General features: G+C 44.8%; 1 protein-coding gene across 3 annotated transcripts in view; it reads left to right on the top strand.

Annotated features, from left to right (window-relative positions):
• Positions 1–2518: 2518 nt before the first annotated feature.
• The window catches only part of LOC308692078 (mitogen-activated protein kinase kinase kinase kinase 4-like), a 114063-nt gene continuing 100416 nt past the window's right edge, over positions 2519–16165 (top strand). For all 3 annotated transcript variants that reach the window (XR_014030297.1, XM_081367785.1, XM_081367786.1), the window contains exons 1-2: positions 2519–2742; positions 3035–3100. Coding sequence is in view for 2 of the 3 variants with exons in the window: in XM_081367785.1 (XP_081223911.1) it covers positions 2686–2742; positions 3035–3100 (123 nt within the window). In the remaining variant the exon portion in view is untranslated. The remainder of the gene's footprint in view (positions 2743–3034; positions 3101–16165) is intronic.

A 16165-nucleotide genomic window follows, 5' to 3' on the forward strand; every position in this document is an offset into this window, starting at 1 on the left:
TGGAGCCGAAGGGATGGAGGGCAGAGACGCAGCCCAGAAGCCAGAAATCCTATGGAGGAAACAGGGTGATGCCTGACCAAGGGGGAGACGAAGGGACGAGGGAGCTTGGCGGAGCTGGTGGGATGACGGGCCACGGTGGAGACGAGGGAGCATGGAGCCAAGGCGGAACTGATGGGTCGGATGGCCGAGGTGCAATTTGGGGCTTGGTGGCTGGAGGCAGAGACAGGGGATCCTCACGCAAGATGGAGCTGGGGACTGGAAGGCCCAAGGCATATCCACACCATCAGATGACACAGACAGAGGATGAGCTGAGGGACAGACAGAAATCAGCGGTGGCAGGGCTAGGGAACTGGCTGGCTTCGGTAGAGAAGGTGGGAGAGGGAGGCCGGGGGGTAACTCTGGAAACACTGGAGAGGCAGGAGACTTGAAGCTGGGCAGGACCTGCGGAAACAGGAGATCCAGGGGTATATCCTCCTCAAATACAAATAAAAATAAAAATCGATATAATTACATAAATACCCATAGTCAACTGAACTAAAGCTAATGGCCTCTGAAAGAACTGCCACTTATTAACACGGTTAACACGGTATTTCCAGTTTTTCTCTCCCATCTCCTCTGGATATGAATTGCTTTCTCAGAAGTATTTTTAATCTATATCTAATCTATATGATTTCCAGAGGCCAGGCAATACTTGTCCACAGTCGCGGGGATGCCCTCCTCTCCATGCCCTCAAACTCCACAAGTACTCCCTCTGGGACGGGCATCGTTGCCGACTCGCACACCTGGTCAGACGTGCTGTTGGACTCAGGCAGCAGGGCAGAATCTGGCTCAGTTGAGTTTGCTGGCACGTTATCCGCGGCAGGCTCAGGCTCTGCCTCTGTGTTTGAATCTGGCTGTAGCTCCGTCTGGTGGAGTGAGGCTGACTGGGCACTGGATCCGGTGGAGTGAGGCTGGTGGGCTCTGCGGGGCAGATGGTAAAAACAGATTCATTATTCCCAGCACCCACTCCACAAATGCGGCAACATCTCCCTGAGGGCCATTCACTGGGAGATGTGCCTTGGACCGCTAGTCGATTGGCATGCCATATCTAGAAAGTGTTGGGTGTGTTCTTCTAGTGATCGGCCCCCTTGCTCAAAGCAGAGCAATTGGACAGCTGGCAGGTCCATGTCACCCTTGTACTGTGTTGAAAACCTGATAACACTTGTGTGGTTCCCGGTCAAAAATGACCGACCTGCAAAAAATGTCTTATAAATCTCTCGTTATGTTACCTTATTACCAAATATTGGATTCAATCTTTTTGTCAGCTTGTTTTCTTTCAGTTAAGACAGGTTTTGTATTTATTTTTGTAACTGATTTATCGTAGGCCTCACTGATTTGAGGATAAAGGTCATTTCTGTGAAAAAGAAAGCCTGTAATACTCAAAATAGTTTGTTTGTGCACATGAACAGTGTGTGTGTGTGTGTGTGTGTGTGTGTGTGTGTGTGTGTGTGTGTGTGTGCGCGGATGCACGAGTATGCATGTATCCACACATGCAAAGGTCCGAGGCCTTTATTTTTGCAAGCCCACATGATCAAATGTGAACATGAACATGATGAACACTAAGATTTTCGACTCCCCCATTCATTTTCAATGGGCAGTCGTGTTTGACCAATATAAGCTCAGTCAGACCAATCACAACAGACTGACCAATCAGGACAGAGCAGACGAGACCAGAGTAGGCATGTGGAAAGTTTAGAGAGTAAAAATTAAAGTGTTTTTGACCGTTAATGCATGTAAACCTGTTGCAGGAGACTCTAAAACATTTATTCAGTTTTGTCAAACAGAACATATGCTTCTTGTTTTCTGTGAGCTACTGGAGACCCAGAATGAGACTGTACCGCTAAAAGGAGAAAAACAAACCACTGGAACGATTGCTGTATTAAATATTAGTTTAAAAATGAGTTAGTTGTGTTAATTTGTTGTCTTGTCAATCAGTTGTTGAAACCTCAGTTGGACCTTTGTCAACACTGGTTATATATGTTTAATATTAAAAAGGAGGGTAAGAATTAAGGAATTTAGGAACTGGATTGTTAATAATAACCCTAACCCAGGGAAAACATTTTAAAGAATGTATTTTTTCACTTAGTTCACCATTATTACAAAGACTTTACACTGTTGTTAAATGGATCAAATTAAAATGGAATGCTTTTTATTGCATCTGATGGAGTTAACAAAAAATAAGTTATTAACTGAATAAATGATTATTTTTTTATTTTAGAAAAAAACATTTTCATAAAAACCTATTCCCTTATATGGTTTATTAGCTGAGAGCTTTGTCTGTAATTATATCAATTTATAATAAAATATTATTAAATAGCATTGTCCCTTGTCTCAGGAATCAGTGATGCAGTTACAGTAGGCTATATACAGTAGTGTGTGTTCCTCGTCTGTGTGCTGGAATAGCCCCTTCCCTCGCTGTCTCCACCCCCTCCGTGTCTCTGCCCACTCCGTCATGGACTGACCTAGACTCTTCATCATCATCATCCTCATCCTCATCGCGAACAATAGAGGACCGCGGAGGCCCTGCGCTGCTCTCTCAGGATTACCGCAGAAATATAACGATGATCGAAAGCGTCGAACGGACACCACACGACTGAAGAACGGAATACACACAGCATCGCTTATATCTGAACAGTTTGGTGAAAGATGGCGAACGACTCGCCCGCTAAGAGCCTGGTGGACATAGACCTCGCCTCTCTGCGCGTGAGTGCTCTCCTCTCACACACACTCGGTCTCCGACAGGCCTCATGCATCAGTTGTTTCAGCGAAATCGAGACCTGTGTTTAACTCTAATGCTCGACCTGTGTTTAACTCTAATGCTCATTGTTACAGTGTTGCCCTTTGTTCGGCGCGCGGTGTTCTCGCGTAAAGCGATAATAACGGCAGCGGAGCGACACGCTCTTGAGCTCAGCGGCTCTGCCACACACATTCATATGTGTAATCATCATAAAGTTTCTCTTATTAACCGATGTGGTGGTCATTTGTGTGATTTCAGGACCCTGCTGGCATTTTTGAGCTGGTGGAAGTGGTCGGCAATGGCACCTATGGACAAGTATACAAGGTCGGTCTCGGTTAATTCTTACAATATTTACATTGATCTTTACAGGACATTCGAAACCGCTCGATCGCTGTTTTACATGAGTATAAAATGAATGTTAAAGACGAGTTTTCTCATGTCAGCCCTGATGGGTGTGATCTGCTGCGCATGCGCATGCGCACTCAATGCGACAAACATGACATTGATTATAAACTAGCTTTGAAGCAGCAGAACGCCAGTGTTTCACTCAGTTCATAATGAGTCCTGATATGAAGAAGAACAGCTCTTGATCTGTGCATCAGCGCGATATTGCTGTACTGATACTGTATCTGCCATGTGTGATGAAAGAAAAACTGCCACTTATTCCAGCATTGCTATTCTGCCCCATTATTTGATTGATTTCTTTGTTTAAAAAACTGGTATAGTTAATATCAGGATGCCATTCCCATCACATGCAATTTTCCCTAGGGATGCACAACATTATCAGGTGATGAAGGCTTAAACGTTGATTATGGGCATGAAAGATGGATATTGTTGTTCAGAATAACTTACCTCTGCTTTTTTTGAACAGTATGCTCCTGTTTGTGAATGATTTAGAGTATGATATACACTTTAACTTAAGATTAGGAATATCATTAGGTTAATAATGCAGTGCTGTTAGTGCTAGTCCACCCCAAAATGAAAAATGTGTAATTTACTCGCTCTCATGTCGTTCCAAACCCATACGACTCTCCTTCATCTTCGACACACAATAAATTATGTTTTGAATGAAACCTTTGAGATTTTTGTCTCCATAAAAGTCCATGCAACCAAAATCTTCAAGATAGTACTTTTGGGCCTGGTTTCACAGACAGGTTTAGATTAAGCCAGGATTAGGCCTTTTTAATTAGGACACTTAAGTAGCTTATATAAACGTGCCTTAGAAAAACACATTACTGGTGTGAATCTGAAGACAATGGCAGTGACATATGTAGAAGACCCAGCTCTCTGCATGTGTTGTAAGATTCCCCTCTCTGTTACACACATTTTATTGGACTGTCCTGGGTATAACACAAGTAGAACGCTCTTTTATGAAGTTACTTCACTTAACGACTTTTTTAGTAAGATTATGTCTCAAAAGGTTTAGGATTTTTTATCAGATGTTAATTAAAAAAAATAATTATAATATGACTTGTGTTTGTTTGCTTGGTTTCATTGTATTTATATTTTTGTAATTTAATTTTTGCCATGAAAATAGCCTTAGATGCTGACATGGCATTAAAGCAGCACTCAGTAGCTTCGGGATTTCTTCGCTGTATTCTCGCTTTTTGCTCGCAGGTTTCTCTCTAGAGCTCCCCCCACAGCTTCGGAATAGATATTTGACAACACTGTTGTAAAAACTCGTTGGTGATTCTCAGACACCAGAGGCTATAGATCAACGACATCAAAGCAGATGGGACATTCTTTAAAACGTCTTCTTCATTCGAGTTCATACAGCGTGAGGGAGCGCAATAATGACAGCATTTTAGCAGATTTCTTTTGGCCGTAAAGCAATTGTTTACATCGCGAGACCTGATATCACGCGAGACTTCCTGCCGCGGCTGCCGGCGGCCCGCCGGCTCAAAGTTGCAAGTGCGTATTTTCCGCTCACGGGCACCAGGGGGGTGCGAAACGACCACCATTCAACCCAAAATAAGTAATATAACCATTCCAATGACTCCGAAGCTGTTCAGTTAAGGTAAAAAAGTTACTTAGTTCACCTTTAAATAAAACAATCTATCTATCTATCTATCTATCTATCTATCTATCTATCTATCTATCTATCTATCTGACATATTTAAGATATGCTTTCAGTGAAAACAGCTCAAGTGTGTATTTTAGTCTGGGACTAGACTCAAGTCTCGTCTGTGAAACCCGGCGATAGACATGAATGTAAAATAAATCCTTATGAATGGAGTGGTTTTATCCACGTCTTCTGAAGAGACACAATCACTTGATATAAAAATATATATCATTTAGACTGTTAACCACATAAAAACATTGATCAGCACATAAATGGAGCTCATCCAGTGATAAACAAGCTCAAATGAGCTGCGTTAGATTGCTGAAGTTTTTAAAAGAAACCCTATTATTTGACATGAAGAAAAAGATCATATATAATCAGTCCGTCCCTACAGAAGAGTGTGTTCTCCCAGAGAAGAGTGTGTTCTCCCAGAGAAGAGTGTGTTCTCCCACAGAAGAGTGTGTTCTCCCACAGAAGAGTGTGTTCTCCCAGAGAAGAGTGTGTTCTCCCAGAGAAGAGTGTGTTCTCCCAGAGAAGAGTGTGTTCTCCCAGAGAAGAGTGTGTTCTCCCAGAGAAGAGTGTGTTCTCCCACAGAAGAGTGTGTTCTCCCAGAGAAGAGTGTGTTCTCCCAGAGAAGAGTGTGTTCTCCCAGAGAAGAGTGTGTTCTCCCACTGAAGAGTGTGTTCTCCCACAGAAGAGTGTGTTCTCCCAGAGAAGAGTGTGTTCTCCCAGAGAAGAGTGTGTTCTCCCAGAGAAGAGTGTGTTCTCCCACAGAAGAGTGTGTTCTCCCACAGAAGAGTGTGTTCTCCCACAGAAGAGTGTGTTCTCCCAGAGAAGAGTGTGTTCTCCCAGAGAAGAGTGTGTTCTCCCACAGAAGAGTGTGTTCTCCCACAGAAGAGTGTGTTCTCCCACAGAAGAGTGTGTTCTCCCACAGAAGAGTGTGTTCTCCCACAGAAGAGTGTGTTCTCCCAGAGAAGAGTGTGTTCTCCCACAGAAGAGTGTGTTCTCACACTGAAGAGTGTGTTCTCCCAGAGAAGAGTGTGTTCTCCCACTGAAGAGTGTGTTCTCCCACTGAAGAGTGTGTTCTCCCAGAGAAGAGTGTGTTCTCCCAGAGAAGAGTGTGTTCTCCCGCAGAAGAGTGTGTTCTCCCACAGAAGAGTGTGTTCTCCCACAGAAGAGTGTGTTCTCCCACAGAAGAGTGTGTTCTCCCAGAGAAGAGTGTGTTCTCCCACAGAAGAGTGTGTTCTCCCACAGAAGAGTGTGTTCTCCCACAGAAGAGTGTGTTCTCCCACAGAAGAGTGTGTTCTCCCACAGAAGAGTGTGTTCTCCCACAGAAGAGTGTGTTCTCCCGCAGAAGAGTGTGTTCTCCCGCAGAAGAGTGTGTTCTCCCACTGAAGAGTGTGTTCTCCCACTGGAGTGTGTTCTCCCAGAGAAGAGTGTGTTCTCCCGCAGAAGAGTGTGTTCTCCCGCAGAAGAGTGTGTTCTCCCAGAGAAGAGTGTGTGTTCTCCCAGAGAAGAGTGTGTGTTCTCCCGCAGAAGAGTGTGTTCTCCCACAGAAGAGTGTGTTCTCCCAGAGAAGAGTGTGTGTTCTCCCACTGAAGAGTGTGTTCTCCCACAGAAGAGTGTGTTCTCCCACAGAAGAGTGTGTTCTCCCACAGAAGAGTGTGTTCTCCCGCAGAAGAGTGTGTTCTCCCGCAGAAGAGTGTGTTCTCCCAGAGAAGAGTGTGTTCTCCCACAGAAGAGTGTGTTCTCCCACAGAAGAGTGTGTTCTCCCAGAGAAGAGTGTGTTCTCCCACAGAAGAGTGTGTTCTCCCAGAGAAGAGTGTGTTCTCCCAGAGAAGAGTGTGTTCTCCCAGAGAAGAGTGTGTTCTCCCAGAGAAGAGTGTGTTCTCCCAGAGAAGAGTGTGTTCTCCCAGAGAAGAGTGTGTTCTCCCAGAGAAGAGTGTGTTCTCCCAGAGAAGAGTGTGTTCTCCCACAGAAGAGTGTGTTCTCCCACTGAAGAGTGTGTTCTCCCGCAGAAGAGTGTGTTCTCCCACAGAAGAGTGTGTTCTCCCACAGAAGAGTGTGTTCTCCCACAGAAGAGTGTGTTCTCCCACTGAAGAGTGTGTTCTCCCGCAGAAGAGTGTGTTCTCCCGCAGAAGAGTGTGTTCTCCCACTGAAGAGTGTGTTCTCCCACTGAAGAGTGTGTTCTCCCACTGAAGAGTGTGTTCTCCCAGAGAAGAGTGTGTTCTCCCGCAGGAGAGTGTGTTCTCCCGTAGATGAGTGTGTGTTCTCCCACAGAAGAGTGTGTTCTCCCAGAGAAGAGTGTGTTCTCCCACAGAAGAGTGTGTTCTCCCGCAGAAGAGTGTGTTCTCCCACAGAAGAGTGTGTTCTCCCGCAGAAGAGTGTGTTCTCCCGTAGATGAGTGTGTGTTCTCCCACTGAATAGTGTGTTCTCCCACAGAAGAGTGTGTTCTCCCACTGAAGAGTGTGTTCTCCCAGAGAAGAGTGTGTTCTCCCAGAGAAGAGTGTGTTCTCCCAGAGAAGAGTGTGTTCTCCCGCAGAAGAGTGTGTTCTCCCGTAGATGAGTGTGTGTTCTCCCACAGAAGAGTGTGTTCTCCCAGAGAAGAGTGTGTTCTCCCACAGAAGAGTGTGTTCTCCCACAGAAGAGTGTGTTCTCCCGCAGAAGAGTGTGTTCTCCCACAGAAGAGTGTGTTCTCCCACAGAAGAGTGTGTTCTCCCGCAGAAGAGTGTGTTCTCCCGCAGAAGAGTGTGTTCTCCCGCAGAAGAGTGTGTTCTCCCAGAGAAGAGTGTGTTCTCCCGCAGAAGAGTGTGTTCTCCCGTAGATGAGTGTGTGTTCTCCCACAGAAGAGTGTGTTCTCCCAAAGAAGAGTGTGTTCTCCCGCAGAAGAGTGTGTTCTCCCGCAGAAGAGTGTGTTCTCCCGCAGAAGAGTGTGTTCTCCCGCAGAAGAGTGTGTTCTCCCGCAGAAGAGTGTGTTCTCCCGCAGAAGAGTGTGTTCTCCCGCAGAAGAGTGTGTTCTCCCGTAGATGAGTGTGTGTTCTCCCACAGAAGAGTGTGTTCTCCCAGAGAAGAGTGTGTTCTCCCAGAGAAGAGTGTGTTCTCCCACAGAAGAGTGTGTTCTCCCACAGAAGAGTGTGTTCTCCCAGAGAAGAGTGTGTTCTCCCAGAGAAGAGTGTGTTCTCCCACTGAAGAGTGTGTTCTCCCACAGAAGAGTGTGTTCTCCCACAGAAGAGTGTGTTCTCCCACAGAAGAGTGTGTTCTCCCACAGAAGAGTGTGTTCTCCCACAGAAGAGTGTGTTCTCCCACAGAAGAGTGTGTTCTCCCACAGAAGAGTGTGTTCTCCCAGAGAAGAGTGTGTTCTCCCAGAGAAGAGTGTGTTCTCCCGCAGAAGAGTGTGTTCTCCCAGAGAAGAGTGTGTTCTCCCAGAGAAGAGTGTGTTCTCCCAGAGAAGAGTGTGTTCTCCCAGAGAAGAGTGTGTTCTCCCAGAGAAGAGTGTGTTCTCCCAGAGAAGAGTGTGTTCTCCCGCAGAAGAGTGTGTTCTCCCGCAGAAGAGTGTGTTCTCCCAGAGAAGAGTGTGTTCTCCCAGAGAAGAGTGTGTTCTCCCACAGAAGAGTGTGTTCTCCCACAGAAGAGTGTGTTCTCCCACAGAAGAGTGTGTTCTCCCACAGAAGAGTGTGTTCTCCCAGAGAAGAGTGTGTTCTCCCAGAGAAGAGTGTGTTCTCCCACAGAAGAGTGTGTTCTCCCACAGAAGAGTGTGTTCTCCCACAGAAGAGTGTGTTCTCCCAGAGAAGAGTGTGTTCTCCCAGAGAAGAGTGTGTTCTCCCACAGAAGAGTGTGTTCTCCCAGAGAAGAGTGTGTTCTCCCAGAGAAGAGTGTGTTCTCCCAGAGAAGAGTGTGTTCTCCCAGAGAAGAGTGTGTTCTCCCAGAGAAGAGTGTGTTCTCCCAGAGAAGAGTGTGTTCTCCCAGAGAAGAGTGTGTTCTCCCAGAGAAGAGTGTGTTCTCCCACAGAAGAGTGTGTTCTCCCACAGAAGAGTGTGTTCTCCCAGAGAAGAGTGTGTTCTCCCACAGAAGAGTGTGTTCTCCCACAGAAGAGTGTGTTCTCCCAGAGAAGAGTGTGTTCTCCCACAGAAGAGTGTGTTCTCCCACAGAAGAGTGTGTTCTCCCACAGAAGAGTGTGTTCTCCCACTGAAGAGTGTGTTCTCCCAGAGAAGAGTGTGTTCTCCCAGAGAAGAGTGTGTTTTTGCTACAGCAGAATGTTTGTTTGTCTGAAGGATTATATTGCTCATTGCACATAACAGGAGGATGTTGGTTAGAAGTCTATTATTTTATGCTAGAGATTCAGAATATGCTGAAGTGTGTATTCATCTGCAGGTTTGCTGCTAGCACAGGCACACATTTATTTTCCTGTTGGCTCTTTGCCATGTTGGGACATATTACAGTTGACTTGCCAAATCACTTCCATTTGTTTTATTAATAAAAGATATTGGAAGTAACTTCTTTGTGGGTCATTATAAATACTTTGCTTTAAAAGTACCAAGTCATCACATGTGTGGATAACCGTTTTATCATCGCGACGCAGCCTCTGGATCGTGATTGCCTCGGATCGTGAGATTCCCACCGCTAATGTGATCATCAGTTATATTCAGTGATCATCAAGCTAGTGTACTAGGGTTAGTGTACTGTACACTATTCTGTGTGTCATGAGTTTGTGAAAGTGTGTAGCAATACTGTTTTAAACCGTACACAGAATTGTCCCTGACTTCATTATCCAGATGTTTAATTCAGCGAGCGACCCCAGCTATCATCTCTGAAATACATCATTATACGAGTGAAAATAAGTGTGTGTAACGCCCTGATGCCCATCAGATGGTGGTAGTCGTGGCTTCGTTGAATCGACACACTGCAGGAATGGAGTGTGTTGCATAGGAAGGGCTTTAGCACCGCAACACACACGTGTGAACTTTAAAACAGTAAATCTGAATAATTCTGGGTTAAACTGAGTGAATTAGAGGTGTAACGGTTCTCGGTAAAGCATCGAACTGTACCGTTCTCCGCGCACGGTTCGACACACACTCGCGGTTCGACACACATCTGATGACGCATCTATAATCTGATTTGTTGAAAATTACAACGTTTAAAACAGACAGTTCCACTACGTCTTGTGCTTGAATGGACAAATTCACACAAAAACTGTCATCATGTCCGTCTCGATGAGTATCCTAGCAGACACCGTCTGTTATGCCTTAAGTGAACTTGTACAGTCGAGAAAGACAACACATGTGTACAATACCAGTGTAGTGAATATGTGCGTTACATCTTAAAGGGACAGCAGCCTAGTATCCCTGCTGTTTGTGTTTCTAATGTTAATCGAACTATAAACGACAAGGAAATCACTCACAGCTCTGGATTGAATAGCTTTTAACTTTAATAAGGAGTAATCTTTAATTTATACAGTCAAATATGTAATGTTATTTTACATTTGATTACTTTATTCAGTTTCTGTGCCTGGAAACAAATGTTAGACCTACCTGAAAAACCTGTTTATTTTATTAGTATCTTTGCTCTACTGTAATTATTTGTTCTTATTTTCTTTATTTTTATTCTTTGTTCCCTGAACACAGCACATACCAAACCGTACCGAAACCGTGACCCTAAAACCGTGATACAAACCGAACCGTGAGTGATCCTAATGAAGCGCGCTGCCACCAAATGGGGACTTCTCCGGGACAAACAGCATGTATTCTGGGATATTTCAAAATGCATACTGTATGTCTTATTTAGCCAGAAATAGCTCATGACTGTCCAACTTAAGCTTCTGTAATCTAAAGAAATAACACAGTGTTGAAATATGAGCAGCAGATTGTGGAGACGACACCATTCCAGTCGTTTCCACACTTCCACCCATTGACATTAATCACTAAAACACCGGCTGAATGAGTAATAGATCCACAAAGATCAACAGCTCAAATCAATCATTGAAGAGATGTTTCTGTCAGACTGTTATTGGACATACAGCAGGGTCTGAAATTAACGGGGCAATAAAACAACGACCTTAAGGCTTCATGATTTAAAGTGTTGATTGTGGCATTACATTTACTGTAAATTTGCTCATGTTGCATCAGATTTATTTTTATGCGTGGTTTGCAGCGTTAAGCATTAACCAATCACACGCTTCTGTTGAGCTCATGAATGCAGGGGCCAATCAGAGGGTTTGTGATTCGTCACCGTGGAGAATCATTAGTGGCTGAGTTCTCCCAGTGTAGAGCTCTTCAGTGACTATAACGGTGACAGTGACTATAATTTTTATAGCGCTTTATAAAATACAGATTTTTTTCAAAGCGGCTTGACCGAGATAATCAGGAAAATAATCATTCAGTGAAGCGAACAGAGTTCAATTCTGCGGTAAAGCAGCTTCTGAAATGAAGATATTGTCATTGTTCAGCATCAGTTCAGTTATACAGCAGTTCTGGAGAAAACAGTGATGTCATCATCGGCTCAGTTAGTGTCTCCAACTAATGAAGCCAGAGGCGACAGTGACGAACACAAACTCCATCAGTGACAGAATGGAGGAAAACCCTTGAGAGAAACCAGACTCAGTCGCTCAGTTCTCCTCTGGCCAGCGACAAACACTGTGTGTGTGTGTGTGTGTGTGTGTGTAGTGTGAGTGGTGTGTCCTTTAGGACCCAGCTTGAGTGAATCAGCGCCAGTGGATCTCTGTTTCTCGTTCAGTGTTTAAAGGAAGTGTGTTTGAACATTTTACCCAACTTGAGCTTCTAAAAGGCTAAATAACTGTTAATCTGTCACTTATTTTTTATCATCACTGAAACCACATGTGGAGCTGGTCAGAAACACATGTGACCACATCATGTGACTGTGCTGAAGCCCCGCCCATAACATGTGGTCTTTCTGGGTGTGTTGTCAAACACCGGATCGAGCTTCACCAACCCTCTACACACTCCCTGGCAATACAATCGGCATTCGCTTGAACGTTTCTTTAGTTATTCACTGATATACTATTTTATTTGATATCTTATCTTTGTAAAATGGCACAGCTTTTTAAACTTCTCCGTGGGAGCCGCAGGTCTCTCGCTATTATCTCTCGCTCCTGCTTCACACTGGACTGACACACACACACACACACACACACACACACACACACACACACTGGACTGACACACACACACACACACACACACACACACACACACTGGACTGACACACACACACACACACACACACACACACACACTGGACTGACACACACACACACACACACACACACTGGACTGACACACACACACACACACACACACACACACTGGACTGACACACACACTGACACACACACACACACACACACACTGGACTGACACACACACACACACACACACACACACACACACATACACATTGATATGAATATTGTGGGACGATGAATATACAGGACGAGGCCGGTGGCGTGATTGATAATGAGCGATTCTCGTATCTCTCACGGAGGAGCGGAAGCGTAAAGGAGGAGCGACGACAGTGAAGAGGGAGACAGGACCAGGCCTGGATTTATGTTGTGTTTTATTATACGTGACAGCAGTCGTCCATGAGGAGCTGCCGTCTTTTACTTTAGTTTTGTTGTTTGGTTATTTTACATTATAAAAGTCTTTGAATGTTTGCCGGTTCCCACCTCCTTCTTCCCACAACGTCTACCTTTGCTACAAATATTTTCTAGCAATCTGTTAGTCTGCATGTACATTGCACATATCTATTTTCACATGCCATATTTTTGTCCCTTACTATAATAGTTTTCACTGTCAATATCGAGAGTGAATCCTGCATTTATATGTCGATGTCACACACACTTACCAGAACCTTCAGTGTGTCATTGGCCATCGGTCCTTTTAGCTGTATGAAAAACAGTACTTTTATTCAATGGATTATTGGCTATATAGCCTTGAAAGCATGAAAGATTGCTCACTTTACAATCACTAAAGCTGTCACTCATCTCAGTTTGTGATCTCACAACGCTCCATCTAAACCTATAAAGTTGTCTCCACAAACACACACACACACACACACACACACACACACACACACACACACACACACACACACACACACACACACACACACACACACACACACACACACACAGCATAATGAATCTCATATTCATTGAGCTTATTGCGGGGGGGATCTGGTCAAGACTGAACTTACAGAGCAGAAGAGTGTGTGTGTGTGTGTTGGGGGGGGTGGGGTGTGTGTGTGAGCTTTAGCTGGATCTGGTCAAGACTGAACTTACAGAGCAGAAGAGTGTGTGTGTGTGTGTGTGTGTTGGGGGGGTGGGGTGTGTGTGAGAGCTTTAGCTGGATCTGGTCAAGACTGAACTTACAGAGCAGAAGAGTGTGTGTGTGTGTGTGGGGTGGGGGGGATCTTTAGCTTTAGCTGGATCTGGTCAAGACTGAACTTACAGAGCAGAAGAGTGTGTGTGTGTGTGGGGTGGGGGGATCTTTAGCTTTAGCTGGATCTGGTCAAGACTGAACTTAAAGAGCAGAAGAGAATGTGTGTGTGTGTGTGTGTGTGTGTGTTACATCTTACATCTTATACCTTATGATGGGTTAGGGTTAGATGATTACGTTTCATGAACTTTCTGAAGCAGTTCAATGACTCTACAGGTCGAGTACCAGGGATTGATGGTCTGCCAGCACAATTTTACAAACATTTCTGGAGTATTTTAGGCAGAGACTTTTATGAAGTAATTTGTGAATGTTTTGAAAGAGGAACACTTCCAACTAGTTGTCAAAGAGCTGTGCTATCCCTACTTCCAAAAAAAGGAGATCTGGGATTGTTGAAAAATTGGAGACCAGTATCTTTAATGTGTTTAGATTATAAAATAATATCTAAATGTTTAGTCAATTGGCTTAATAATTATTTACATGTTGTGGTGAAGAAGGAACAAACATATTGTATTCCAGGTCATATAATTATGGATAATTTGTTTTTAATAAGAGATGTTATTGATATTTCGACTGATAATAATTGGTATATTGGGTTTTTATCTATTGATCAGGAAAAAGCCTTTGAACGTGTTGCGCAGGCATATCTTTTTAAGGTTTTAGAAGCTTTTGGGTTTGGAAAAAAATGATTTCCTGGATAAAGTTGTTGTATAATAAGACCTCTGTAATGATCAAGATTGGAGGTGGTTTGAGTAGCCCAGTATTTGTTAAAAGAGGCATTAGACAGGGATGTCCTCTTTCAGGACAGCTCTATAGCCTAGTTATTGAACCTCTTTTATGTAATTTAAGAAATAAGTTGAAAGTTTATTTTTGTTTCAGAACAGTTAGAATGTTCTGTATTTGCATATGCAGATGATGTAACTGTTTTTGTAAAAGGGCAGGGAGATATTCCAACACTATGTAAGAGCTTAGCCCTGTTTGAAAAAGCTTCTTCTGCAAAAGTAAACTGGGGAAAAAGTGAGGGGTTTATTATGGGTGAATGGAGAAATGGTGGGATACCTCACATTCCAGGAGGCTTGAAGTGGGGAACAGAAGGTACTAAAATGAAAAGAGTTTTCTTGGGTTCAGAGAATTATAAAAAGAAGAACTGAGAAGGTATGCTGGATAAGGTGTTAACCAAGTTGTCTAAATGGAAATGGCTATTACCTGAGCTATCCTACAGGGGTAGAGTCTTGGTCATAAGTAATCTGGCTGCTTCTACATTATGGCACAAGCTAAATGTGCTAGGCCTTGTCGACGTCAGAAGTCGGATTAATACATTTCGATTGCAAGCATTACAGAGACTGTTATATGCGGAGTAGACTGAGTGGAGCTATGTCATGTGCTCAGTTGAGGAGGACATCAAGTCTTGGATATGACAAGCAATTGTTTTTAATCAGAACAAATGAACTGGACTTGAGCAATTCGACTCCTTTCTATCACTCCATGCTACGAGCGTGGAATATGACGTTTTCTGTAAGCAGAGGGATTGAACAACCACAAGACTGGATTTTGAGGGAACCTTTGTTTCACAATCCATTAATTCAGACAAAATGTTTGTCCTCAGAAAGTTTGAGAAACCGTCTGATTAGAGCTGGATGTACCAAAGTGGAGAATCTCAGAGATGCCAAAGGGTGGAAAACGGCAGAATCTCTTCAGAAGGATACAGGATGAACTCTTTACGTCTCGTGGGTCAGTTGCTGAAGGAAGTGCATGCAGCTTTACCTGGAGTCTGCAGAGAAGCCCTAGACCTTCAGCAAGAGCAGGAGAGGGAGAACGACTGCAAGTCTCCACCGATATCAGTGTCTCCTGCAGAACAGGAGGAGCACCAAGAGGAGCAGCTTTACCTGGAGTCTGCAGAGAAGCCCTAGACCTTCAGCAAGAGCAGGAGAGGGGGAACGACTGCAAGTCTCCACCGATATCAGTGTCTCCTGCAGAACAGGAGGAGCACCAAGAGGAGCAGCTTTACCTGGAGTCTGCAGAGAAGCCCTAGACCTTCAGCAAGAGCAGGAGAGGGAGAACGACTGCAAGTCTCCACCGATATCAGTGTCTCCTGCAGAACAGGAGGAGCACCAAGAGGAGCAGCTTTACCTGGAGTCTGCAGAGAAGCCCTAGACCTTCAGCAAGAGCAGGAGAGGGAGAACGACTGCAAGTCTCCACCGATATCAGTGTCTCCTGCAGAACAGGAGGAGCACCAAGAGGAGCAGCTTTACCTGGAGTCTGCAGAGAAGCCCTAGACCTTCAGCAAGAGCAGGAGAGGGAGAACGACTGCAAGTCTCCACCGATATCAGTGTCTCCTGCAGAACAGGAGGAGCACCAAGAGGAGCAGCTTTACCTGGAGTCTGCAGAGAAGCCCTAGACCTTCAGCAAGAGCAGGAGAGGTAGAACGACTGCAAGTCTCCACCGATATCAGTGTCTCCTGCAGAACAGGAGGAGCACCAAGAGGAGCAGCTTTACCTGGAGTCTGCAGAGAAGCCCTAGACCTTCAGCAAGAGCAGGAGAGGGAGAACGACTGCAAGTCTCCACCGATATCAGTGTCTCCTGCAGAACAGGAGGAGCACCAAGAGGAGCAGCTTTACCTGGAGTCTGCAGAGAAGCCCTAGACCTTCAGCAAGAGCAGGAGAGGGGGAACGACTGCAAGTCTCCACCGATATCAGTGTCTCCTGCAGAACAGGAGGAGCACCAAGAGGAGCAGCTTTACCTGGAGTCTGCAGAGAAGCCCTAGACCTTCAGCAAGAGCAGGAGAGGGAGAACGACTGCAAGTCTCCACCGATATCAGTGTCTCCTGCAGAACAGGAGGAGCACCAAGAGGAGCAGCTTTACCTGGAGTCTGCAGAGAAG

The sequence above is a fragment of the Scardinius erythrophthalmus genome, assembly GCF_964197995.2.
Source record: "Scardinius erythrophthalmus genome assembly, chromosome: 6".
In the NCBI taxonomy this organism is placed as follows: Eukaryota; Metazoa; Chordata; class Actinopteri; order Cypriniformes; family Leuciscidae; genus Scardinius; species Scardinius erythrophthalmus.